Raw genomic sequence first — 26,467 nt, forward strand, 5'->3', positions numbered from 1 at the left:
AATTAAAAAATGACATATAGTCTTATTAAATCTTTATTATTCCACTTTTTCTTCGCGTGTACGGATTTTTGAAAATATAACAATAGACTTCAATTTACAATATATTATATTTATTTTATTATATAAATACAACATATTTGATTTAATATAATCATTTAATATATATATTTAATTAGTAGCTATTAGTAGTATCTGGTAGTATGTATTTATATACGCATTTGATGAGTATAAATAGATCATCAATTTTTATATTGCTACGCATGCGCAGAAATTTAAATTATTAGTTCAAATCACGGAAGAAGCGCGGAAGGTTATGTTATCTTTGAATTATATTGCTGTTTACCGACATGACATTCTTTTGTTTATCTCAAGTAGAGCTCTAACATATACTTCATCGCGTCGTAACCTTTATAAAATGAGTAAAAAGTTAAAGCTTGATGTCCTTACAAAGCCAAGGTCCTTACGATCTGAAAATAAAGGTGACAGTAAAAGTATATCTACAACATCGGGCTATTTTGATGATAAAGATGCTTCACCAAAAAAAATTGTGAAGAAGAAGCATACACCAGTTAAGATAAAACATGAAGAAATGAAAGATGCAGCTAACTCGAAAAATAGTGAAATTAAAATTGAAGATTTACAACAAAATGAAACCGTGAAAAAAGACCGTGCACCAGTGAAAATAAAGTATGAAGAAATGAAAGATGTAACCGACTCGAAAAATACCGAAATTAAAGTTCAAGATTTACAAAATAAAACCGTGAAAAAAAAGCGTACACCAGTAAAGATAGAATATGAAGAAATGAAAAATGCAACTGAGTCAAAACCCAATGAAGTTAAAGTTGAAGATTTACAAGATGAAACTGTGAAAAATGAGACCGTAGAAGATAAATGGATGCCATTAAATTGGGAAACTATTTTAGAAAATGTTAAGGAAATGCGAAAACATAAAACAGCACCTGTAGATGAGATGGGTTGTCACAAATGTATAGATCCAAATGCTACTGCCAAAGTTGCTAGGTATCAATCATTAATAGCATTGATGCTCAGTAGTCAAACTAAGGATCAAGTTACTCATGCTGCCATGCAAAGATTGATTACTTATGGTTGTACTCCAGAATTAATATCAGGTACTCCTGATGATACTCTTGGAAAACTTATATATCCAGTTGGATTTTGGAAGGTATAATTTATATCTTAGTAATTACTTGAACTTAATATTGTGGTTTGTTAATACTTAATTATTATGTAAGTAAGATATATTAAAATAGTATAAAATCATAAAAAAGATTTTATTAGATGTTAAAGAAGTAAAGAATTACTTAAATAGTATGTCAGACCAAAAGAAATTTTACTTTTCAGAGAAAAGTACAGTATATTAAGAAAACTTCAAAAATTTTAATTGAGAAATACAATGGTGATATTCCTAGGACTCTGAAAGAGTTATGTCAATTACCAGGTGTAGGACCAAAAATGGCACATATATGTATGCAAATAGCATGGGGTGAAGTTTCCGGTATTGGAGTGGACACACATGTACATCGTATTTGTAATAGATTAGGATGGGTAAAGAAATCAACTAAAATACCAGAAGATACTCGAATTGCAGTGGAAGAATGGCTTCCCAAAGATCTCTGGAGCGAGGTAAACTATTTACTTGTTGGATTTGGACAAGAAATTTGTTTACCACGATTTCCTAAATGTGATGAATGCCTAAATAAAGATATATGTCCATCTAGCACAAAAAGCAGTATGAAAAAAAAGACATAGTATTGTAAAAATGTTTATTATAAATTATATTTATTTACAATATCTAAAAAAGAACTTTGTGAGATGATTTAATGATTTAACTTTTTTTTTAATTTCCCACTACGTTTCTTAGCTTTTTCAACTCTTTTACGTTTCCTCATACTCTCTTTCTTATTCTTTTGACGTTCCATTTTCTGCTTTTGTTGGAATGCTTTACTCTTCTTCACTTGTTTCAATGCAGCTCTTTTTACTGCTTTCTTTAAATCTTTTCTATTGTCAATTTGCTTCTCTTTTACATTTTCTTTCAAACTTTTAGTTTGTTTCTTTTCATTTAAAGGCATCCCTACAATTTCTTCATCATTTTCAGAATCTTTATCACTCTCTTCTGTCTCATTACTTTCCACTTCATCAGTGCCTTTATTTTCACCAATTAATGCATTCTTCTCTGCTAGATCTGCAACATTTAATTCCAAAATACTGACAGTATGTCCTTCTGTTTCATATTCTTCTTGAGATAGTAGTTGTTGAATTTCAGGAACATCACGGCTTGATAATAGCTTTTTATAACGTTCTCGTGCCTGTAAAAGCAATACTTTATTATTGCATCACAATAAAATTCATATGAATACTTTCCTCATGTTTAATTCTTTTTCGTTCTTCTTTTAATTGTTGTTGCAATTCGTCTTTAGCTTTCTGTTGCCTTTGTAATTTCCTTTTACGAAACCCCTTCAGAAATTCTCTGCATTTGAAAGTATAAAATGTACATATAACTTATAATCTATATAATCCACAATTGATATTAATATAAGTACCGTCTCTTGTTCTCATCAAATACAAGAGTAATCTTGCGTTTCTTTGGCTGATTCCGCGTTCTATTCACATTGAGCAATTTCGGTTGCATTTTTATGTGTGGCGCCATGTGCACGTGTGAATATATATTAGTTCTAGGTTATATCGGTAAGAATTATATTTTACAGTTCTTTAGATTGTCTACATAACAAAAAGTAATGTAAAATAATAATTGAACTAATATAAAAACAAGACTATTTAAAATTTTGTTATTCAACATTTTATTAATTTAAGAAAATAATCAGATGAGCATTCGCAGATGACAGAATTTTGCAAAATACATTTCATAATTTACATAGGAGATACTACAAAATTAAAGACTAAATATGTATAAAATAGAAGTTTTTAAAGCTTACTGTATACGTCAATACTGTTCACTTAATACATAGAAATTTTGTTAGAGATATTGTTAAAATTTTGAAGACACATATATTACAAGTATAAGGTGTACTACAATATACTACTTAAGAAATTACTTCTAAAATAGTTATAATTCATGGACGATTATGTATACTTTATTTCAGGAATATTTTCTTAATAAAGATTAAAAAGGATCGTTTATTTTTAAGTAAAGAAAAATGTATTGCACAAAATGAAAGTTAGTATCTTTTATTTGAAGTTTTTTTACACTTATTAATAATTTTTAACATAATTATTCTATAAGATTACCGTTTCTTTTTATTTATTTAACACATTACTAAAATACAGTCTAGTAGTCTCGGTAGTCTGTTACAATACATATCAGTGTCTCTTTATAAAGCCACTTATGGTGGCAGCGATGGTTAGCTAACACAGTAAACTCCCTGGTCAGTAAACGCGGCGTTACTGGTATTTAGGTTATAATTTAATTATATTAACACATTTTGTATTATTGAAATAACGTTTATAGATAGTACATCCTAAAGCATCTAATTATCTTAAAATACTCAAAATATTATCATTTAACGTGTTTTGGTTGTATCTTCCACAATTGTGTTAATTACATACGAATAATACTCGAGCAAACATAGCATGGAAGTGACTTTATGAAACCATCCTATAAAATATCTAATTGCGCATGCGTAAGAAGTCCTTTACATGAAAAGAATCCCCCAATCTAGTAGAACGTAACAGCATCGGAGAGAACAGAGGTGGAAGAAAGCATTGGTTATTTACGGCGAGAATGTATCTGGTGTAAATGATTGGTTCCTTTCACGAGGAGATCCGTCGGTAGGCGGGTAGTCATAGGGCGGGGGCTCTATTGATTTAAATTTGGTTTGCCGGTGCGCGTGTCAATAGTCAACACAGTGCCGCGAAGAGCGCGCGCTCAAGCATCTACTCTTTACTGATCGTGTTCTGCGGACTAAAAGGTTAGGCCCTTCGCGGTGCGGTCAATAAAAGATATGTCGTCTAATACGAAAAACGATACGAACGAGGATGCGGAGAGTTTAAATGGACCCATCCGTTTCCAGAGTGTTGTGCCAAAAGAAAGGTCAGTTTTGTACCGGCAATTTCTGGTTCATATCAATTCGTAAAAACTTCGGTGCGGACACCAGGGACAATATCGCGATGAAGTATTGTACGAGAGCGTGGATACTGCTAAATTACTTGCAGCCACGCCTCGAACCCAGCACTAGCTGACTCATCGGCAGATGTTGCGAATCTAAAGCACCCCTAGTACTATTCGAGCGTGAAAGAGAAAAGAAATCGATCGATTTTTTTTTCCATCCTGTGACAATTGTGACCTCTTTTGTGAATATCACGACCTGTTTGTGTGACAAACAACGAAAACATCGGAATGATTAATTTCTATCATTTTTGTTATTATTTAGTATTTTTGATGATGAAAATTTCGATTCATTTACCGGGTAGGAACTTACTATATGAGAGGCTAATACTGTTTCTGTTCCTACCGATTGGTTGCTTGACCAGTCACGTGGTGTGAGAAACGCGCGCGCCAAAGATGTACGAATCTCTATTCGATTTCTCTTTTATCTTTTTCCAAGACAAAATTCCAAATGGTGACAGTATCTGTCAAATAACCGTATCTTCTTGAATTTTTAAAGGCAAAAAGTTCTCAAGTGGAATGGTTGGGGATACAAAGACTCGGAATTTCGTATGAACCAAAAATATATAATCGAATTCACTGGTGATAGGTAAGTTTTATCAATATTTCAATCTTCATCTTTTATTAATATTTTAGAAAATAATAATGGTTACTATAAATATTTATATATCTAAAAGATGATTAAACTTTATACATAAATTGTTTTACTTGTTTTGTGAATAGATAAATAAAAAAAATTATTTACATATATTTTAATGTTTCAATATGTTTATTTGTTACATATTATATATAATATTTTTAATAATATTTTTTATCAGTATAACAAATAAAATGTTAGTTGCCTGCATGTATGAAAGTAGATTATTTCGACTCTTTAAATTCGAAAAAAGTAATCACTTAATTTTTGTTTTAATTTTGTTTGTTTTTGTTTCCTACAATCTTTTATCAAAAGCTTTAACGATAATCTATAGACTAATAAGAATTCTATAATGTTCATATTATACGTAAAAAAATATCAATGATATATTAAAGGGAAATGGTGTTATCATTTTTTGAAGATACAGATAATGTTATAGAAACGAAACGTCTATTAATTTTCATATTAATTTACATCATTGTATAGATACTTATTATTATCTTTTTTAAACATAATTTAATTTTAATTTGTTTACAAGAAACACACGTATAATTATGCTGTTAGATAATTATATTATTCCATAATTGAATAAGTGAAAAGTTGATTATGTTTTGAGAGTAGAATGACAAATAATTTAAGTTTATCATATAAGCGGATTAAGATATATGAAATTCAGTAAAACTTGTTATTACGATACTAAATTTCTATATAGATCTAAATGAACCACTTTAATTTACTTAAGCACACATTTGGTTTTTTGTATTTAGTTTTTGCTTAATTAATATTCTAACAAATATCCGTTGCAAACAATTTCAAAAACGGGTCGAATTTATCACATAAAATCAATATACATCAACATTAATTTTATCGTACAATTGAGTTTTTTTATTTCCTATTGTATTCAACGGTTTTAACAGATTCGTATCATCAATTTAACATTTGATTGTTCGATTCGCTTAAATGCAAAACTATTATTTATTCGATATTCATTATGTTATTTATGTTAAAAGGAAGAAGCAAATAGTTAATCTGTGTAGTATTTATCTTTCTACGTTTAATCTATAATCTGTAATGTTTAATCTATAGTAAGAAATCGAGTATTTTGAGAAGATCAAACACTTTACTTTAACTTATAGAAAAGATCCACAACCTGAATATTTAAAAAATTATGAAATTTTTTATTAATTTTTTTACCATCCAAATTGACTCTAAGAGTGTAAAATAACCGCTGAAAATTCAGCTATTTTTCGATTTTGTGTTATAACTCGCAAATTATAAAAGATAGAAAAATAGTTTTCAAACAGAAGTTGTTTCTTTTGATGAGGACTATCGTCTAGTAAAAGATTTATCAGTTATTTATATAATTAGAATTTATAAACAAAAAATTAATAATTTTTCTAAAAATTTCTGTTTTAGCGTAAAATCTTAATCGATAGTTTAAATAATTACGAAACAGCATAAAAGACAAATACTTTTTTTTAAATACAAATACAAGCTTTGTTGTATTGCACAATTACAAAAGTAAGGTAACTTATATTATATACTTCAGTCTCTTGTTACACAATAAGTAAATATACCAGATGAAAATAAAATAAAAGAATAGAACTGTAGGTATAACATATCTTCGTAAGAACTTGCCATTAGTAACACGATTATCAAACTTCTTTTTTATTCTTTCTCGTAGCAAATAATATAGATGTTTAATAAGCAATTAAAGAAGTAAGTATATAAGTAAGTAAGTTATTTATTGCACTATTTGTACATTTTCATATTTTCGGATGTAATATATAATGACTAATAATACTCCAAGAGCCTGCAAAATATGTAGGAAGAAAACCATGATATTATTCACATAATCAAGCTGTCCTCGTTGTTTAGTTTCTCTTCCCTCCTCCTTTCCTGTCTCCTTACTCCCTCTTCTTATACATTTTCCTTTCGTATATTCTGCTGTATGCTCATGCTTTGACATTTAGTTTTCCCTTCAGCTTCTTCTCTACCTCCTCTGGTTTCCTCTCCACTTGCCTGTCCAGTTATTCTAACAATTCCTCATCCACTTTTACGTGTGTAAATAGACACTTAAAGAATAAATAAATAATTTCGAAAATGTAAATGTCATGTGAATTGTATTATGAATTATTCTTCATGATAATGAAATTCTGCAAAAGAATGTTTAAGACAATCTTGTTGTGGGAAAGCGAAATCTACTGGATTTTCAGCATTATTTGATTTCCTTTCTATCAATATAATATATTCACTTTTATACCACGAGTAAGCAAGTATGTACATACATCGTAATACTTTGATGATGAAAATAGAGATAAAATAAGAAACTGTAATTTAATGATATCAATCATCACAATTAAATAATACTACAAGATCGGAAAATATTCATATAAAGTTCTTCATTATGCGGAACTATATATATCAGTTACATTATTGCTGTATTCGATATTGTGAATATTTCAGTATGCTGATTGCAACATGATACTATTTTGTAATGTAGATTAACATTGTCCAGATCACGATGTCAACTTCCGAGATTCTGCATTTGGTAGATATACGTCCGTTAACTGTTCATTGAACAGTTTTTTTTCAAGACTGTTGTACACGTGAAACAAACTTACCATTTTGTTCTTTTAGGACAATATAAAGCGGTTAAATAAATTTCCCAGAAGTTGATATTATGGGGAGTATAGTATAACTGTGTGTTGTAGCTGATATAGACTTTATAACCGTTTTTGATCCTTGCCTAGATAGAGTACAGCCATAATGTAATTTTATCTAATCCGCTTTCATCAGCATTGATTACTGTACAGCACGTATTTTCCGATATTTCTAGTATGAGATTTTATATTATTAATAAAAGACGAAGCAATTTTATTTAACTGCGTGGTATCAGTGCCATATAATCAGGTAATAAATTTGTTTACTTTTTTTGACACTATTTTATATTATTAATTTTAAGTTTTCTTAAAATTGAAAATCCAGTTTGAAAAATTTTAGTTTTTAAATTTCTCGAACCTATTTCTTCAATAGCTTCTAGTGCCCATCTTCAAAAGCTCAAATCACGAATAACTTGTTATAAACATATTCGGAAATTTGTAACAATTTTTCCCGCCGTGTTCTCCGTCTGTTTACCGTCTCTTTCCATCTAATAATCTAAACAAGGTAATTATGCACAGATACAAAACGAATAGATACAATTATACAATTATATACTTACAAATACTATACAATTATATACTTATACAATTGTTAAAGAGATGAAACTTTTCAAAATTTATGCCTGGGAGTGTCTAGGGAAAGTCGCGTCCTCTTTCCACTTTTCCAAAATGCAACAACAATAATTTTGTATTCTAAAGTCACAATATCTTCTTGTTCTGGTATACACTCATCTTAGACCTCTATCGCTTCTGAAAGTTCTTTGCGTGCACCTCGTTATATATTATCCAGAAATTCTACAGAATGTGGTTTAAGCGGTTCCACAAATTAATACAATAAGCGTATCTTTTATTATATCTTGTAAGTCGATTTCTCTTCTCATTATAATATCTCATTATATTGTTATTATTCACAATTTTGAACGTAATCATAAGTAAACGAATTGTATTTGCAGGATTTATGTGAACCATTTTCATACGATCGTTACAGAGATATAGTTTATATATATTTACTTATTGTTGACATCTATAGTACTGTAATATGGCACACTACAAAGAAAGCAGCATTTTTTTTATTGCTAATCTGTCTTCACTAGACAAATGCTAACCTTGAACGCTGTACTGGAATGAAAGTAACAAAGAGTGGAATCATTTATTACTTATTACTTTACTTACTGTTTATTACTATTTTACTTGTAGTGCTCATTTAAGCATACGTTGTTAACGCCAGTAATTCTTGGAAATGGGACTTTGACATGAGCTTTGAGCATGCCGAATGAGATAAAGTGTTAAGCGAAACTTGACACCGATCCTTATCGATTATTTCGAGCAAATATCGATTGACGCTCGAGTTCTCGTTTGCACGTGCCCAATATCAGCATCTCTCTCATATCCATCCCTTCTCCTTCCTTTAGTTGAATTTGCAAATGTCAGTTCCTCAGATAAGCGTCCATATCTAGTCTTGACTGCGAACACTAAAATGGACATTGCACGTTAACTTATTATTTATTACTTTGTCATTAGATACGTTAGTCCGTATATTTTTCTTTGTTTCGCATAACTGAATTCATACCTGCGTTATATGATGCATCAGGTGCATAAATGTGCACCGAAAATTTTTTATTGCACGTCAGCATATCATAGTATGTGTACAATGAAATTGAGAAGTTCTTCGATTATCGAAGAACACAATTCAACAATGCAACAAAGATTGTATTTATACTAAAAAAAGTAACTAAATGTTTTTTATGTTTTTTCATAATTATTTAAATCATTGATTAAGATTTTACGCCAAAGAATGAGTTTTTTGAAAAATTATCAATTACTTTCTTTATAACTTTTTTGTAATTATATAAACAAATGATAAATCTTTGGTAATTATGTGTTTAGGAAGCTACCGGCATTTTGCATTTCGACATATTTTTTATATATTGTCGAGGCATGATTCTGAACAACTTTTTCTACACACTTAATCGCCTTTCGACCATAGTTTCCGAGATAATGTCAAAAAAGTTGTCGGTAGCTCATAATGAATTCTGCTTATAATTGTGCGGCCATGATAGCGTATGCATTAGCATTGGTTGTCGGTTGTCTCACTGTGACTACGGTATTAAATAACACCTAACTCACTTATATAAACTGTAAACATTGGCGAATACGTTGCCACGGGTATACAATTATATCCGACAAGTTTTTTGCAGATATTTCGAAAATAGCCTGAGCAGCAGTGGCGCATGCAAAAAAAAATGATTCAAAACTTTGATTTTTATAATATATTAAAAAATCACCGAAATCCAAGGTAATTGCAGCTTTCTAAATAATTACCAAATCTTTTACCAAACGATAGCCTTCGTTGGAAAAAATAAACAATTTTTATCTAAAAGCTGTTATAGTTTAACTCGTATAGTTTGCGAATTATAACATAAAATCGGAAAATAGTTGAATTTTCAGGAGTCGATTTTACCTCCTTAGAGCGAATTTGGGCAAGAGAAGAAAATTGCTCAATACATGGCTACATATGCTCTACATATCTCCGAATTTTCATAATTTTTCGAATTTCTGGGTTAGAAATGTTCCCTTGTTAATTGTAGTTAATTGCTAAACTACTACTACTAACTACTGCTATTACTATATGCTATATTGTCTAATTACTAATAATCAACGATGAACGATACAATAAGCTTCTGAACTTAAAAAATGCAACAAGCTTGTTTAAAATCGTAAAAGCAGGATGGTAAATAGTACAAAATAAGTTTATTGAAAAATTATTTGATACAATTCCACGAAGAGTTCTTATAACGAAGGTGCTATATTATGCGCTTTTTATTATTTATTTTTAACAGCTGCTTACTGTTTACCAATACGAATTACGATATATTCTGTTGTATATCGATTCTTATATCGCTTTTAAATTATTTCTTGACTTTATATCGGTTTCGAAATAATTCTAGAACTGATTGTCTCGTACCACTTTTATAATAATTTAAATCTAATATCACATTAAAATATTAAAAACATTCAGTTACGCTTTTCAGTCTTTTATTATTCACTTTTATTCTATAGCTGCTTACTAATAACAAATTATGATATACCTAAATTTTACACTTGAAAATTACAGTTTACAAAAAATCGTGTTTTACAAGTTTTGTGCAATATTTTAAGAGAAAATGTGGTTTCATCACCCAGAGTCTTAATCTTTTTAATATAATAATTTTTTTATTTATAGGCACTAATATTCTATTTTTAATCACTTGTTTCATTCGTGTCGTAAATATATTATGTAATATTTATATTTGCACGAATTAAAGCCGATCCATCTGAAATTGATTTATCCTTATTAATGAGGACAATTTCGTGGTCATAAAATTTCTGAATAAAGAATGATGCGGTTAACAATTTAAATATATCGCATTGTAAATATATGTATTATTGGACAATAAATGTTATTTTCGAAACTTGTATATTCCATGTAATCGTCGCAAGTTCGCGCAACTAAGAAACTGTTTCTTAGTTGGTCTTATTTACTTTGTTGGTCTTGAAGAACGCAGTTATACTTACCGTTTCCTATCCAGCAAATTGCTTCTAATAAGCGTAAACAAACGTATGTGGTACAAGCGAGCAAAAATATAAATATAAAAATACATATTCTCTTTGTATGTTTACTGATTTTTGTTTAAAATGTTTCACTAATTTTCATTTATTATTGAAAGTTAAGTGAATTTTAGTAGAAATTGATTATCATTGAACAACATATATATAAACATTTCATAATGAAATATTATAAAATATAACTGAAACCCTATTCTTTGTGATATTTCATTAAAAGAAAAAAGGAAACATTGTTTAAATGGGTTATGACCATCAGTAACGACGTTTAACTTCTGGGAAATATATGTAGTATCGTCGTACGTCTTATCCTCACACTCGGCTCACAACGTCTTATGTGCTTGAGGTGTAAATATTGCCCGTGATAGTTGTAACGTTTTTCTGCTGTTTTTCTTCCACGTTTGATGCGTAGAAAAAAAATCCGGTCGCCGGAATTCGAACCCGGGTCCCGAACGTTCGAAACCTAAGGCGCTAACACGCCGTCGCGTCCGACACGAGTGGTGGTATTTGCTATCGAGTGCCGCCTCATGCCTTCTTGTCCACGATACTACACATATGATTCAATTCGTATGCAATCGTCATGATAAGATACGCTGATTAAACAAATCTAAATGTAATTACTTATAGTATAATACAATACGAGACATTTCACTTTAATCTACTAACTTGCAAGTCATAACATTATATCATTATAATTATAACAGTTAAATAAAATTAATCATGATAAAACACATCCTTATAATAGTTAAGTGAAACCAAAATAAAATAGATATGTAGAAATATCTTATAATGTAATTTCTTAAAATTGAATGAATTATATAGGGTTTAATTTCATCCATCATCATACATCCTACATCATTTCGTGTTTTACATATACACAATTTAAATTCAAAACTTGAAAATGGAATTAATTTCTTTTAGGATTTCAATATGACTATTAAATCAAATTTTTAATTAATTTTGATTAATATAAATTTTATTGCTAATATTTAGTATTTAACAAATAACTATTTTATTATTAAATTTTATCAAATAATCTTATAAGTAATCCAAAATATATTTTTCTCCCAAAAATTAACTTGTCTATACTTCTTGTTGGCACATTTTTTAAGTATTGTTATTACTCTACAAATAAATATTGAATTAATTTAATATCAATATATTTTATTCTTTTTTGTAATGTTTTATTACTCATGCTAATAAATGAAATATTTTTGCAGATATCCGATTGGAAACCAGCAACTTCCGTATTTCACTCAATGGGTAAAAGACACGTTTGGTATAGATCCAACCCAAAGGAATGTATCTCAATCGATACCGACAAATCTACCAGAACCGATCATTTCTTCGAAAGTGTTGGAAGCGATTCAAGAATTAAATATCGAATATTCCTTGAAGGGTATCGATCGCTTGGTTAGAGCACATGGGCATACACTTCGGGAAATTTATCTCCTCAAACATGGATCGTTCGATCGAATACCGGACATAGTTCTCTGGCCAAGTGAGTAATTTCAAATTGTTATATTATATTTTTAGTGATCTAAAATATCCTATTAACGTGTTTAATTATCGTATCAGTGACACAATTCATTTACTTTCACCTGATAGTAATATGTATTAGTATACACTGTATGATGTAGTTCTTGATCTAAAAAACATGATCTATATAATAACTGCCTATTAGAAACTATCTATGTACTTACCATGTACATTTTGTGTATTACATTGCAGTTCATATCATATTCCTTGTGGCAATATATACAAACATCAACTCATTTTTATCTTTTCAGGTTCATTTGTTTTTCTCTTTTTATTTGTCAATTTCTTTTAGCTATTATTACGAAATGTAAAACCATTACTACTACGGTAATTCAATAAATTAATGTAGTTACTTTCAAAATCAATGAGCAGTAAGATCAAAACACTTGTAAACAAAATAAATTTCATAATTTGCACAGCATGTCAATACAATGAAAAATAATTATCAACTGCTTGTTAGAAGTAAATATAGATATACATACGTGCACATTTATCTTAGTTCATATTCTTTTTAAATTCAAATGTTTCATTAAGTAGTTCATTTAAATGGAAATTTAATACATATTTACATTCGTTTGCTATTTGAGGTGAGATTTATTGTTTAAAGTTTCTTTCATTTATTTAAAGCATTTATTTAATAAACTAAAAGTTAGCTTCAACTAAACGTAATTACCTATGTATAGTGTATGAAGTGAGTTGAATATCGAGTAGATAGACTACAAACTTCTCAACCTTGACTTAGTTATATGTAGATGTGTAGTCTATAATTTCCTGAATACGTTTCTATGTTATACCATGAATTGCGCGAATAAGTGATATTAAACGAATACCTTATATACGTATAAATGTGAAACGACACAATGAATATTTGCTTCATCTTTTCATTTCGAATATCTTTTCAATTGTTATATACGTCAAAATTACTCTTTTACAAGATAGTGTAAGGAATTAGGAATTAGTATAGGAGACATAGTCAACGAAGAAGGAAAAGATAGGGTTGTAGACTGGGCGACGAAATCGGAAAAGAAGAAAAAGGGGAGTGCGAAGCGAAAAAGAGTATTTAGTTAAGTAGGTAAATTAGGCAATTAGATAAAGATTTATGCAATATATAAAAGATAATAGATAGAGATAGATAGATGATAGACAGTAGATATATGATATATAAATTGTAATAGAAAATTAAGGATTGAATGAATGAATGGATGTGTGTGTAAATTGTAGCTGAATCAATGAAAATGCAAGGCAAAATAGGGAAAATAATTGTGTACCGAGTTCCTTTCTCGGCCGGAAGGCTAAAAATAAACTATACTACTATAAAAATCGTAAAATTTTTGTGCTATCATTTTTATTTACTCTTCATTTCCATTTCCTTTGCTACTTAAAAAATAACCTATCGTTTAATGTCACTTTAATGTTTTCTACATATATCAGTGTTCGTATTATATTATGTCCTATGTATTATGTCCTGAAATGGATTGATATTTAACCTTTTGAATGCTTTGAGTGAGAACAGTACTTGCCTACAAGTGAATATATTCCCAGAGTATGACTAATTTAGCTCCTCTATACGGCACAGCGGATAGACATACCTACATATACATATTTATTCATGACCCATTACGTAATAATCATATCATCATGCACTTATTAGTGTTATTGAACAGATTCGGAGAACAAAACATAAATGTTTTATTATTGCTTATTTTTTTAAATTCATAAATGTTTTATTATTGCTTATTTCTTAAATTCATAAATGTTTTATTCTCGTCTATTCCTTTAAATTCATAAACCTGTTTTATTATTGTTTATTTGCCTAATTTTGTTTTATTGCCTATTATTGAGTAGAGCCGAACAAGGTTAAAAATCAAAATTTAAGTTTTCTCAAATTTTTCTTAGATTGCAAAATATGTCAAAAAGTTGACATAATTATTGGGCAAATCCTAACAAATCAGAAGCTAAAATGCTTTGTCTTATAACAATGACATCTATGTCTATGCATTTCCAGAGTGCCACAAGGACGTCGTAAAAATAATTAAATTGTGTGCTCGATATGGATCAGTCTGTATTCCATTCGGCGGTGGAACGAGCGTAAGCGGTGCTGCCTCGTGTCCGACGAACGAACGGCGAACGATAATATTGTTGGACACTTCGCAAATGAATAGAATACTGTGGATAGACAGGGAGAACCTACTTGCTTGTTGCGAGGCTGGTATTATCGGCCAAGACCTCGAAAAGCAACTCCGACTGCAAGGTCTGACTTCTGGTCACGAACCCGATTCTTACGAATTTTCTAGGTACACCATATTATATTGAAACAGAAAGTCCGTTTTATTCGTTCGCAACAAATATTTGTTTAGGATATTAACTGTTTGAATACAAACACGTGTAATTTTACGACGTTTTACGCAATATTAGTATATCTATAATAAGAATCGTCATAGCTAGCAAGTTATAAAGTTCTTTTTTTTAAATCGTCTATCGCCTATTTGTGAAAGAAGGTATATGGAAGAAAATGGACATAGAAACGTTTCAATTAGCGTACTTTTCATAGAATGCCTTATTGCGAACTGCTACGCTGAATTTGACTTTCTTTTTCTTCTTCTTCCTGTTTTGTTTAATTGTAAATGTAATTTTTTTTATTTAAGATATAGATTAAAGTTTATAATACAGTAAACTATAAAATGCAAATCTTCCTAAGTAATATTAAATGGCAATTATCTTTTATATTCAATTGGACTATTCTCAACTTCTTTGAATTAAAATTAATTCTCACTGGAGTGATTTATTGAATACTAATTACGTTACGTTTAATCGTGCATATCAGAGAATTGTTGGAGAAGATCATGATCATACTAAATGTCGTGAAAATTGCAGGTGCTTGTATTTTAGTATAATTAAAAGTGTACTTATATTCTTTGCATGAGTAAAGCTACACAATATTTTAGTTTCATTTAAAGAATTAAAAGTTACTTCATAAAATAAAAAGCACAAAGAGCCTATCACTTACGTTTCATCTCACATTTCTATGAACAATCTTTCGTGCAAACATCGTATGCACAGGTATACGATAAGAAAAGTATGTCAAATAGTTATTTACATCAAGTACAAGACTACTAGCCGCATGATCGATTTTATTTCTTGAAAGAACAGTTTAGGTGGATGGGTTGCAACGAGGGCGAGTGGCATGAAAAAAAATCGATATGGGAACATCGAAGACCTAGTTGTACGAGTGAGAATGGTTACCGGTAGAACGGATGATCCAGAAATAACACTCGAAAGAGGTATATTGGTACCAAGAGCTTCTTGTGGTCCTGACTTTGACCATATGATCCTTGGTAGCGAAGGAACATTGGGCGTCGTTACAGAAGTGGTGATCAAAGTTAGACCATTGCCAAAAGTAGTCAAATACGGTAGCATAGTTTTCCCAAATTTTCAAGCCGGTGTATTAGCGTTGCGTGAGGTAAAATTTTATTAATTTAATAGCGATATATATAAATTTAAATACTATTACTTACTAGAGAATATCTGTTATATATTGCAGTTTTATTATTATTCCTTTTTGGATAGTTCAAATTAAAAAAGGAATGATACAACTGCAGCTTTATTTAAATTTTCTTGTTCTTGAATTCCTTTTTAATGCTTGACAAACTTTCTTGGTTATTAAGATATTTGATTAAAATTAACATTGAATATATTGCAGTTGTTTCTTATAAAAAAAACTGTACCATTTTTATGAGCAGGTAGCTAAGGAACGATGTCAGCCGACTAGTATACGATTGATGGACAATGAACAGTTCCAGTTCGGTCAGATGTTGCGACCAGAATCTAGTTGGAGTGGTTTAATTTTGCAAGGATTAAAACAAGCTTACATTACTAGGATAAAACGTTTCAAATGGGATCAAATATGTGTCGCTACCTTATTGTTCGAAGGTAGCTCAACTGCCGAGGTGGCAGCACAGGAACAAAAGATTTACAACATCGCGAAGCAACACAATGGTATTCCAGCAGGAGAAACGAATGGTGAACGAGGTTACCTTTTAACATTCGTTATAGCTTATATCCGAGATCTGGGTCTCGAGTACTACGTTTTAGCTGAATCATTTGAGACGTCCGTCTCCTGGAATCGTGCGTTACCGTTGTGTAGGAATGTGAAATCTCGTGTGATCAGAGAGTGTTACTCACGTGGTGTCGAACAATACTTTATCTCTTGTCGTGTTACACAGACTTACGACGCCGGTTGTTGTGTGTACTTTTACATGGCATTTAATTACAAGAATCTTCCGAACCCGATAGAAACATATGAGACTATCGAGCACATTGCACGCGAAGAAATTCTTGCAAACGGTGGTTCTCTGTCTCATCATCACGGTATAGGAAAATTACGTTCTTGTTTTTACGCGGATGCAGTAGGAAAAGTGGGAGTGTCCCTTTATAGAGCAGCCAAAGCACACTTGGATCCCCATAATATATTTGCGGCCGGGAACTTGGATCCGAAATGTGTATCGAAACTATGAGGTGAACATGAAATTGTGATAATTGTAACTTATCACATTGGAAATCATTTTAAACAGAAAGAAGAAGAGAAAAAGACAATTAGCATTGCCATTTTTATCAATTGATATGTTGTGGTGGTATACAGAAACGATGATAAAGGAAGAACTAGTATAATATAAATAAACACATCACAATGTTGTTTGGTACAAATACGGAATTGTAATTGTATCAACATTTTTATAAGTTATTATAAATAAACAAGACTCACTTATTCATAGTACTTAATCAATATAATCCGTAACTTATTTATCTAAGTTTTTTCTTCTTTATCTTTTCTTTTTTATAAGTAATTCGTATATTCCATTATAGATCCATTGATTATTTGTCATTCTCAGTCCATAAAATTAAGATTACTGTTTTTCTATCAGGTCCGATTCATGTATGTTTCACAAAGTGATCATCTTAAACACATGTAACTGTTAAATAAATGTACTCGGTGATACTGATGTGTAAAACCATAAGCTCACTTTAAAGTAGATAGAAATGACTGCATGTCATATTCATCGTCATACTGTTGTTGTTCCCATAGTTCAGGGAGAATTTCTAAAACGGAACGACTAATGCCTGGAACCTCGCTAATTTTAGACGTGGCATCATCCTGTATTTCTGATTTTTTCTCTTTGCCACTATCCAATGAAAACAAGTCAAGTAGCTATAAAAAATTGTTACAAATAAAATCTATTATAAATTGAAATTTCTTTCATAATTAATTATAGCATATTTCAAGAATTGTTTTGTATTATATGCGTGTGTATTTACATCTATTTAAAGCTTTATTGTAGAATTAAAATGAGGAATATGAAGTAACATAAAAAAAGTTAAAACACGAAAAAGATAAAAGTATCAGGGTTATATGTAATATATTTTTATAAAAAAATAAATTTATTTATTAGTTTATTACAAAACTTTTATTGTTGAAATAGCTATAACTATGCAAGTTAATAAATTTAGATTTATATATTTTACCTGATCAGTTGCCATTGTTTCCAGAGATGCATTTTCCGTTGAAATTACGGTATTTGCTGTGAGAAGTTTGAATTTCTGCAATCCCATGATCTTTTCCTCTACCGTCGATCTTGTGATTAACCTGTATACGTTCACTACTTTCTTTTGACCAATACGATGTGCTCGATCCATCGCTTGAAGATCTTTCATAGGATTCCAGTCATGTTCCACGAATATAACAGTGTCAGCACCAGTTAGATTCAATCCAAGGCCACCGACTTGAGTCGTTAACAGAAGCACGTCTATCGACGGGTCTGCGTTAAAACGTGTTACTATGGAATGCCTTTGCGTGGTTTGTACACTTCCGTCGAGACGAAGATATGTAACAGTAGGTAAATGGGCACAAAGAAGATCTTTTTCCACGATATCTAGCATTGCTTTCAATTGACAAAAAATTAAAGCTCGATGTTGGCTCACTAACTGTTGCTCCTGCGGTGGTTGATTATCTGATGTATCAGTAGTTACAGAATTGCGGTTTTGTTGTCGTTGTGGCTGTCCTATGCCACAATCTAATAATAATTGTTTTAATGCAGGTAACTTGGCTGCATATTCTATCTCAGATAATGTGCTCTTTCGTTGCTTCAATGTATTACACACCTAGAAATAAAATAATTGTCAATTTAAAGTTACAAGTAAAATATCTTAATGGATGTCATGTTGATACTAACAGTTGCGTATAACGGATGTCGTTGATTTAATACTAATTTGGGATGATTACAAACATTACGAAGATATCGTAATGCTTCAAAGACACTACAACCATTATTTCCAGTTGAAGTGCACGACGCAGCGGATAATAAAGTGGCAGAACGTCGAGTATGGAAATCTTCGTATAGCGTACGTTGTAATGATGATAAGTCGCAATAATAGTCTTGTGTAATTTTTGGTGGTAAATCTTTGAGGACATCTTCTTTATTTCGTCTAAGTAAGAATGGCAAAACCTGCACAATGCAAAATTACAAAAAGTTGTAGATAATTTAACAAATATATTCAATTATTAGTAAGATTAAAAAATAAGATACAATGCACATGAAAAAGAAAATTACTTGTCTATGAAGTGCTTCCATTGCTAAAGCTCCCGCCTCTTGTTCTTTTGGGCCAGCTTTTGGTTCCCTACAGGCTAGTATAGGACGTGAGTACTTTGCCGCAAATTGTTTCTCAGTACCCAGGAAACCTGGCATTAAAAAGTCAAACAAGGACCATAATTCAAGTACATCGTTTTGTATTGGTGTTCCCGAAAGTATAAGTCTGTGATTCGCATGCAATCGTTTAGTTGCCTTAGCACTTTTCGTCTTTCCATTTTTAATAATGTGACCTTCGTCGAGCACACAGTAGTTCCATTGACAAGTTTCGAAATAATCGATATCCTTACGGATTATTTCATAACTTGCAACGATGAGTTTGTGATAAGTAACCATTGGACGTAATTTTTCACGCTCAGGTGGGGTGCCAACATATTGTAACACTGAGAGATCTTTGGTTTTGAAGAACTTTTCTGCCTCATACACCCAATGACCAGTTAGAGTTGGTGGACACACCACCAAGCTTGGTGGAGCACAAGGATTACGATGATGATCTAAAGCTAGTATACAAAGAGTTTGTAAAGTTTTTCCAAGGCCCATGTCATCGCATAAAACACCATGAAGTCGATAACGATTCAAGAAATTTAACCAATTTAAGCCTTGTTGTTGATAAGAACGTAACTCTGCAGATACTGGAATCGGTAATACGGTATCTGGGATACTGCGTGGATTCAAAAGTTGTTCTAAGAACCGCCACTCTTGTGTTTTCTTTTCTCTAAAATATTTCAAAGATTTATGATGTATATGTTAAATTAACATTTGTTAGTAAAATTTAGACTTACATTAAATCTGGTGGATCCGTAATCGCACCAGGATCAAGGGGCAAAAGTTGCACGAGTGTTGCGAACGTAGCACTACAAGCTAATCTTACAGCCTGATTTTGATCACTCATACGACCAAGCAATGGAACCATAAAGAGCACAGCATATGGAACGATATTAACACCTAAACTTTCGACAAGACACGCTAACGCTTCGGCTGCGCCTTGTTTTACTGAATCTACTTCGCTTGGTGCTGTTACAGTTCCTGAGTATATTTTCTCTCCACCAGTTGATTCTAGAAGTGGTATTACGTGATTTGTAATCTGCATTATTATCTGGAATACAATTTTTTGAGATTAAGATTTAATCGTCCAACTGAAATCGAATATTATATTAATTTAAAGCATTACCTTCTCTGTATCTAATGTAGCTAATACAGCTATACATCTGGATGCCATGTGTCTGACAGCTTTGTAAGGATGAGCCAATAATTCACATAAGAATGAAAGGCATTCTAGGACAGGAGGCAGCAAGGCTTTATGAAGACTGGGAGCCATAACTTCTAAAACTTGTAAACCAAAAATTAACTGATTTACTTCTTCTTGAATATTTTCACGATTAGTGATTTTGTCTTTTTCTCGTAATACGTTTGGTAATATTAGTTCCCAAAGATGCGGCAAACGTGTAGGTAATTGTGCACCAAATCGAGTAGCTACAAAAAACAATGAATATTCTAAATTTATATAACGCGTTTATATCGTATTAGAATGTTGTATTGCAAACCTATAGCGGTAAGTGCTAAAGTAGCTCCGCGACGACGTGTTCTATCAGCTTTAGCTTCAGGTTCTTCATAAGCAAGTAGTTCTTCTAAAGGAATTTCAGTTGTTGGTGGCCGGCCAGGCCCTCTGCCTCCACTAAGTCCGCTGTTGGTTCCCCGATTATAAGCTATTCTTTCAGCATGTTTCTGTCTATTGCTTAAAGTAAGAATTCCGTCAAATAGATCTGCATTTGTACTACAATTTACACGAGGTGTAAATTCAGTATCCGAGCATAGGAATGTACATAAATTGGTCGATATCTATGATATAAAGTTAAATTAAATTATTCAAAGAGAATACAATATCCGTTTATGTTAACGATATTATTTTCCATGCAAACCTTTGCATTAGGAGTAGGTTTTCTATCTACACAGAGATCAACTAAATACGACAAATGCTTTGCAGCCAGTTTTTGTAGTTCTTCATTTTCTTCACGTTTAATAGCTTCCATTAATGGTTTTATCAATGGGTTAAGAGGTTGTGGGGATGGAGGAAGACAATGTAACATTGTTGCAGCACCAGCGAGTGCTGCCGTTGACATAACATTATATGAAAGTTGCTGTGCTGCTATATCGGCAGCACCTAGTTTCACTGCACTCCGCCTTTCTTCTAAACTTTCAATCAACTTTGGCTTTAATTTAATCGGATTAGAGCTGTTGCTAAAACTTCCACTAGGTCCTCCATAGTTTGTCGTATTACCCATGGCACAAAGTTTTGAAATTGGTTTCCCAGCAAGGATTGCAATTTGGTCGAGCGTCATCACTCCCGATGGTTCTACCTTGATAAGAACAGGCAGGTTATAATGTTTGAGAGTGGCAACGTAACCGCGACTGTCGTGTAACAGACGAGTAAAAGATGTGGCGATCTCATCGTAGTATACGTACTCGTTCAAACACTCCAATAGTCTCTTCCTTTTGAGAACAAATATATTATTATTGTATTGTATTAAATATAAGTAAGATAGGAAGATTTCATTTGATACCTTAAAATATCTGGTATTGTAGGTGGTTTCATGTTATTTACAGTCGCCCAATGAGACATTGTCAAACCTACAATGGTGCGTTGTAATGCTGAACGCGAATTCAGATGTGCTAGTAATACTTTAGCATAACAAAGTGAAGGACTAAGTATATCTGGTGTGTAAGTAACACCTGGTGCTGGTTGTACTACGTAATGCGATAACAACCCCAACATTCGTGCAGCTCTACAACGAGCATGAATTAAGTTTGATTTCCTTATGTTTGGAGCTACAGTTTCGATTCCACCAATATAAACTTTTAATTCGGATATGGATTTTACATTTCCACTAACAGTATTATTTCCTCCGTTATTACTAGCATCTGATTGTCCGTCGCAAGTACCAGAAACTTGATTATTCTTAGCTCCTTTATTAGGAGTGGTTATCATGAGTAAGTTCGGATTAAATGGCACGTGTTCCGGTTGCATTGCAAGGCAAAGCCATGTGCTGACAAGAGGACACGCTGCATGCAATAAAAGTTCGAGATCGCTTTGTACGACTAGATTTTCCCAAACACGTTCAGCTACATCTTGTATGGCAATTACGTGCTCTATTAACGCTCGTTGAAAAACATGACGGAGGGCCTCTTGCAATACAAGACCACCTCCTTCGCCCCATCGTTCCTTTTTATTCTCATTATGAGCACCATCATCTTCAGTTAATGTTTGTAATGTTTGTAAGGTGGCTTTACGTACACTGGAACTAGAATGACTAAGAAATGGCCATAATCGTGGTAAGACCTAAAACAACGTCATATTAATATTAAGGTTAAATAACAAAAAGTAACGCTTCTATTAATATAGATCTTACCTGCGATAATGGCTGAGGAGTAATATAAGAGCGCGCCCAAGGTAATGAAAGTATAGCAGCAAGTAATTTCATAAAACTATTACATGCTGCTGCTAGATCATCTTGTTCACGTAAAAGTTCCCAAAGACGAATTACAATTGCTTCTAGTTCTGATGATTTTAACAAACGTGGTAGAGCAGATGCTACTGGTATAAGCGCACTTGCTGCTGCAGCACCTACATCATCGACTGGATCGGAAAGACCTTGCATAGTAGCTGGAAATACTCTCGGTAGCATGTCGTCTAACAGATCATCTCGTATAGCAAGCAAATATTTGAGTGCAAGTAGCGCACCATGTCTTGCTTCCCATTCATCATTCTCCAACAGTTTTAGCATGACTGAAAGTATTCCTGTAATTCCCCTATTTTTATTTTCATCATCTTTTTGATTTGGCACTAGTAATAAAAGAGAACCTAGTGCTTGAGCACATGTTTCTCGTACGGGCGCAACGACTTGATCAGAAACAAAATCTCCAAATCTATCTAATCCTAAAACACATAGTAGTCGTAGGGCGGCATCAATAAGCCACTGATAATGACTTTCTGCCATTTTCTCTGCAGTTTGATTCTTCGATTTACCTGCACCTATAATAAATTTCAATTAATATTGTATTTTATTACTTTTTAAATGCAACTTACAATCATTTTTCATACCTTTCCCATGAAGTTTTACGAGTTCACGTAAAGCAGTCGCTGCTCCGTGCCTTACTTCCCATTTTTGACTAAATAGATCTTGACAGAGACTTTCTGCAAATGATTCTAGAGGCCAATTTATTACAGAATCTGGCCAACAGCCAGTGCTGTCTGGTACTCCATTGACTGATTCAGTCTGTGAATTATTATTAACGCCAGTCTCTAACGAAATCAGTTCCTCTAATTTTATTCTTTTATTTAGTGGTTCCCCTTCATTATTGATGGGAGATTGAGCATTTGAATTGTGATAATCTTCGTTGTTACGATGGTCATCAGGTTCTCGTGAACGTTGTTTTGAAACCGACTGTCGTGCCTATCAAATAAATAATACTATATAAGAATATCTTATTACATTAAGCATATTAGTAATCAATTATGTATTACCTTACGTCTAGCTCTATTCATTTCGCGTCTACTAAGACCACTAGGTTGTTTTAGCGTTTCACTCGCAGATACATTAGTTTGTATATTTGACGTAGGTGGTAATACTTCTGGTGTAAGATCTTCGTTGGTAAACAATTCTGATGTATCAACTCCCATTAATTGTGGATGAAGGCCCAATTTAGCAGCAATTTTTTCCTTTTGATTAGGAAGTAGCATTTGCTCCCCATCAGTAGCTGTTAAATCATATTCATTGCCTTCTGATCCAGTAAGATATGAACTACGTGCTAAAATCTTTTCCATATCAAAGTTTTCCAAATTTAATTTATTGTTTGGTTTTTTTGCTTCTTCATCTTCTATGAATAAAAAATTTAATGTTAATAACAAAATTTAGTATATAAAAAATTAAAATTAGCTACCTGTACATGTTTCTTTCTTAATGGGTTGTGGATCCCAAGTAGGAACTTGAGCAAGTATAGCTTGTACAGCTTGTGCAGCACAAACTCTGGTATCCCATTGTGAAGACTTTAAAAGGATAGAAACTCTTGCCAATAAATGATGTAAATCATGAGGATGTAATCTCTGTGCTTCTCCTAATTGTTGTGCTGCAGCTCTTTTAGTTACTGCATTTGTCCCTGTTTCCAATAGTATGAATAGCCTGTCTAGCCTAATAGAACCCATACATTATGATGTATGCAATCATGTTATTAAATCAACTATAGATAGATACAATCATCTATTAATATATGTATTCACGTGCATTTATTATTTTCAATTTTCCTTTATTATTATATAAAGTAGCAATATGATAAATATACACGTTATAAAATTTTGTTGAGATAATAGATATAAAATTTGAAAATATTAATTACATGAAGATTTACTATTTATTAAATATAGTTATTATAAATTATATTTTTATGTATAAAATATATGTAAAGTTTAATAATAATATATTACTAATGGTACATTAATGTTTGTTATTATATCATAGTATCATAAACTAGTCCATTTTTGCATAATTGTAAGTAGATTAGTATAAATATTAATATTATTCCATACATCTCATTTTAACAACACAATTATAATTGACAGTGCTTTACCTTGATGTCATGTTTACAAACTATGTTGATCAATAAACAGCTGTGAATGCCTAAAATCAAAATAAGAGTGTACACATGTATATACAGTATCACAAACACTTGAAGAATGAACTATCATTAAAAAATGATTATATATTTGGAATAATATTTACAGTAAATAAATGAAAACATTTAATAAACATACATATCAGAAACATAGACAAAATGATCATGAAATGTATATTTATTATTGGATATTACAACAGTTCAACAGGAAATATACTGAATGCTCCAACTATACAAAATAAAATGGAGTACAGGGAATAATAAAACAAACATTTGATCATTTATTTGATAAAGTAAAAGAAAATGATTCAAATAGGGAAAATCGATTGTCAACTTGAAGAACGAAAGTTTGTGCAGTTAGATTGATGAAGTGAAGATGGATAGATGACATCTGCGAGTATGCGTTTTTTAATCGGTATAGAAGTTCAGGGATTTAAATAATGCAAAATTTGAGGAAAATTGTACAAGTTTTAATTAAGGAAATGAAACGGAACATAATATTTTTCAAGATATCGTAAAGAAACACAATATGGACATATAAATAAATAGCGATGAACGAACGCTTAAACATACCTGATTTCAAAATATAATTTATTTTACTGCTACGCTTCAGCTAATCCGCATAGCCGTTTTCCACTGTATTGATTCCCCGAAAATCACATTACGCTCTATATTTCGAAAAAGATGATAGATAGACAGACTACTTGTCAAATTATTCGGAGAGAAACGCATGTTCAAGCATCAAATTTATACTGACAGCCATATTGCAAGGGAACCTGAGTTTTGTCCCCCAATTTTGCTCTCATTGGTTGATTATACGGATCTTATAAATCGATGGACCAATCAACGTTTCCCTCGTGCAATGATCATGTTAAATTGCACACGTTTTATGCGTAGGATGAAATTATGCCGCGTACACATAATTTACTAGATGCATTAATTCTTCCTAATTCTTTCAAAATTATTTCATAATTCACACTTTAAGAATTAATTGTTTGTTGCTACTCATTTAATTATGTTTTTAATTAGTATGCAATCAAATCATTTGCATAATTCAATTTTTTGAAAATTTACTTTATATTCTTTTACGCATCGCAAAATTCTATATTTAGAACACATATATATTTTATTTATGAATATGATATTTTATTAACACATTATGATTCATTCAATGTTATATTCTTAAATATACAGGGTGTTTAAAATTTTCATGACGAAAGTTTGTTAGTATACATAATCTATAGATCTAAATAAGGAGAAAATATTATATAAACATTGGCGCTTAAGATCTTACAAAAAAATTGTAACAAAAAAATGAAATATGAAGGAAACAGCAAACAGTTTGTGGTTATTGCGATATAATGTAGGAAGAAATCAGCAATATTTATTTTGCATATTTCATTTTTTTTCTTTTGTATATCGTTTTCTTGTCATAACTTTTTTTATAAGATCTCAAAAGATTTATGTTTATATAACATTTTTTTCTTATTTAGTTTTATAGAATATGTATACTGACAAAGTTTTGCCATTAAAATCTGGATCACCCTGTATAATATGCAATTTTTCAAGCAAA

General features: G+C 31.4%; 4 protein-coding genes across 11 annotated transcripts; 2 read left to right on the plus strand and 2 right to left on the minus strand.

The window, feature by feature from the left end:
* Window positions 1-265: 265 nt before the first annotated feature.
* On the plus strand, window positions 266-1,842 carry LOC117235245 (endonuclease III-like protein 1). The gene is made up of 2 exons (XM_033497103.1): window positions 266-1,183; window positions 1,363-1,842. Exons 1-2 carry the CDS (start codon window positions 314-316, stop codon window positions 1,768-1,770), a joined length of 1,278 nt encoding a protein of 425 aa, XP_033352994.1. The 5' UTR covers window positions 266-313; the 3' UTR covers window positions 1,771-1,842.
* LOC117235246 (nucleolar protein 12) lies at window positions 1,771-3,627 on the minus strand. 4 transcript variants are annotated; one of them, XM_033497106.1, is made up of 4 exons: window positions 3,268-3,627; window positions 2,562-2,693; window positions 2,383-2,488; window positions 1,771-2,327 (listed from the first exon to the last, which is right to left on the minus strand). In XM_033497106.1, exons 2-4 carry the CDS (start codon window positions 2,666-2,668, stop codon window positions 1,839-1,841), a joined length of 702 nt encoding a protein of 233 aa, XP_033352997.1. In that variant the 5' UTR covers window positions 2,669-2,693; window positions 3,268-3,627; the 3' UTR covers window positions 1,771-1,838. The 4 variants fall into 4 exon arrangements, with proteins under 4 accessions (XP_033352997.1, XP_033352996.1, XP_033352995.1 ...); XM_033497105.1 differs by having other exon boundaries at window positions 2,562-2,739; XM_033497104.1 differs by lacking the exon at window positions 3,268-3,627 and adding an exon at window positions 2,955-3,065 and having other exon boundaries at window positions 2,562-2,739.
* A 7-nt stretch (window positions 3,628-3,634) lies between these two features.
* LOC117235244 (alkyldihydroxyacetonephosphate synthase) lies at window positions 3,635-17,353 on the plus strand. Of its 2 annotated transcripts, none has more exons than XM_033497101.1 (6): window positions 3,635-4,069; window positions 4,644-4,733; window positions 12,268-12,548; window positions 14,592-14,880; window positions 15,737-16,046; window positions 16,327-17,353. In XM_033497101.1, exons 1-6 carry the CDS (start codon window positions 3,981-3,983, stop codon window positions 17,098-17,100), a joined length of 1,833 nt encoding a protein of 610 aa, XP_033352992.1. In that variant the 5' UTR covers window positions 3,635-3,980; the 3' UTR covers window positions 17,101-17,353. The 2 variants fall into 2 exon arrangements, with proteins under 2 accessions (XP_033352992.1, XP_033352993.1); XM_033497102.1 differs by lacking the exon at window positions 3,635-4,069 and adding an exon at window positions 4,432-4,542.
* LOC117235243 (TATA-binding protein-associated factor 172) lies at window positions 6,313-25,666 on the minus strand. 4 transcript variants are annotated; one of them, XM_033497099.1, is made up of 15 exons: window positions 25,468-25,666; window positions 24,850-24,899; window positions 24,166-24,413; window positions 23,750-24,099; window positions 23,327-23,678; window positions 22,635-23,257; window positions 21,789-22,564; window positions 21,147-21,717; window positions 20,772-21,066; window positions 20,399-20,700; window positions 20,010-20,323; window positions 19,192-19,942; window positions 18,814-19,086; window positions 18,107-18,742; window positions 17,277-17,792 (listed from the first exon to the last, which is right to left on the minus strand). In XM_033497099.1, the coding sequence occupies exons 2-15, from the start codon at window positions 24,858-24,860 to the stop codon at window positions 17,604-17,606; spliced, it is 5,691 nt and encodes a 1,896-aa protein (XP_033352990.1). In that variant the 5' UTR covers window positions 24,861-24,899; window positions 25,468-25,666; the 3' UTR covers window positions 17,277-17,603. The 4 variants fall into 4 exon arrangements, 3 of the variants coding, with proteins under 3 accessions (XP_033352990.1, XP_033352989.1, XP_033352988.1); XM_033497098.1 differs by having other exon boundaries at window positions 23,750-24,102; XR_004493642.1 differs by lacking the exons at window positions 24,850-24,899; window positions 25,468-25,666 and adding an exon at window positions 6,313-6,324 and having other exon boundaries at window positions 17,531-17,792; window positions 23,750-24,102; window positions 24,166-24,442.
* Window positions 25,667-26,467: the final 801 nt, after the last annotated feature.

Source organism: Bombus vosnesenskii, unplaced genomic scaffold (genome assembly GCF_011952255.1).
Source record: "Bombus vosnesenskii isolate JDL3184/JDL3185 unplaced genomic scaffold, Bvos_JDL3184-5_v1.1 scf7180000013314, whole genome shotgun sequence".
In the NCBI taxonomy this organism is placed as follows: domain Eukaryota; kingdom Metazoa; phylum Arthropoda; class Insecta; order Hymenoptera; family Apidae; genus Bombus; species Bombus vosnesenskii.

Coding starts and splice junctions, on each gene's coding strand:
- LOC117235246 (XM_033497106.1), bottom strand. CDS start 2,668: ATGGCGCCACACATAAAAATGCAACCGAAATTGCTCAATGTGAATAGA. Junction 2,489..2,561: donor TTTGATGAGAACAAGAGACG/GTACTTATATTA, acceptor TTTCAAATGCAG/AGAATTTCTGAAGGGGTTTC. Junction 2,328..2,382: donor GAAAAAGAATTAAACATGAG/GAAAGTATTCAT, acceptor TTGCTTTTACAG/GCACGAGAACGTTATAAAAA.
- LOC117235243 (XM_033497097.1), bottom strand. CDS start 24,427: ATGGGTTCTATTAGGCTAGACAGGCTATTCATACTATTGGAAACAGGG. Junction 23,679..23,749: donor TGAATAGAGCTAGACGTAAG/GTAATACATAAT, acceptor TTTATTTGATAG/GCACGACAGTCGGTTTCAAA. Junction 19,087..19,191: donor TGGAAGCACTTCATAGACAA/GTAATTTTCTTT, acceptor TGCATTGTGCAG/GTTTTGCCATTCTTACTTAG.
- LOC117235244 (XM_033497101.1), top strand. CDS start 3,981: ATGTCGTCTAATACGAAAAACGATACGAACGAGGATGCGGAGAGTTTA. Junction 4,070..4,643: donor AGTGTTGTGCCAAAAGAAAG/GTCAGTTTTGTA, acceptor GAATTTTTAAAG/GCAAAAAGTTCTCAAGTGGA. Junction 4,734..12,267: donor ATCGAATTCACTGGTGATAG/GTAAGTTTTATC, acceptor ATATTTTTGCAG/ATATCCGATTGGAAACCAGC.
- LOC117235245 (XM_033497103.1), top strand. CDS start 314: ATGTTATCTTTGAATTATATTGCTGTTTACCGACATGACATTCTTTTG. Junction 1,184..1,362: donor ATCCAGTTGGATTTTGGAAG/GTATAATTTATA, acceptor TTTACTTTTCAG/AGAAAAGTACAGTATATTAA.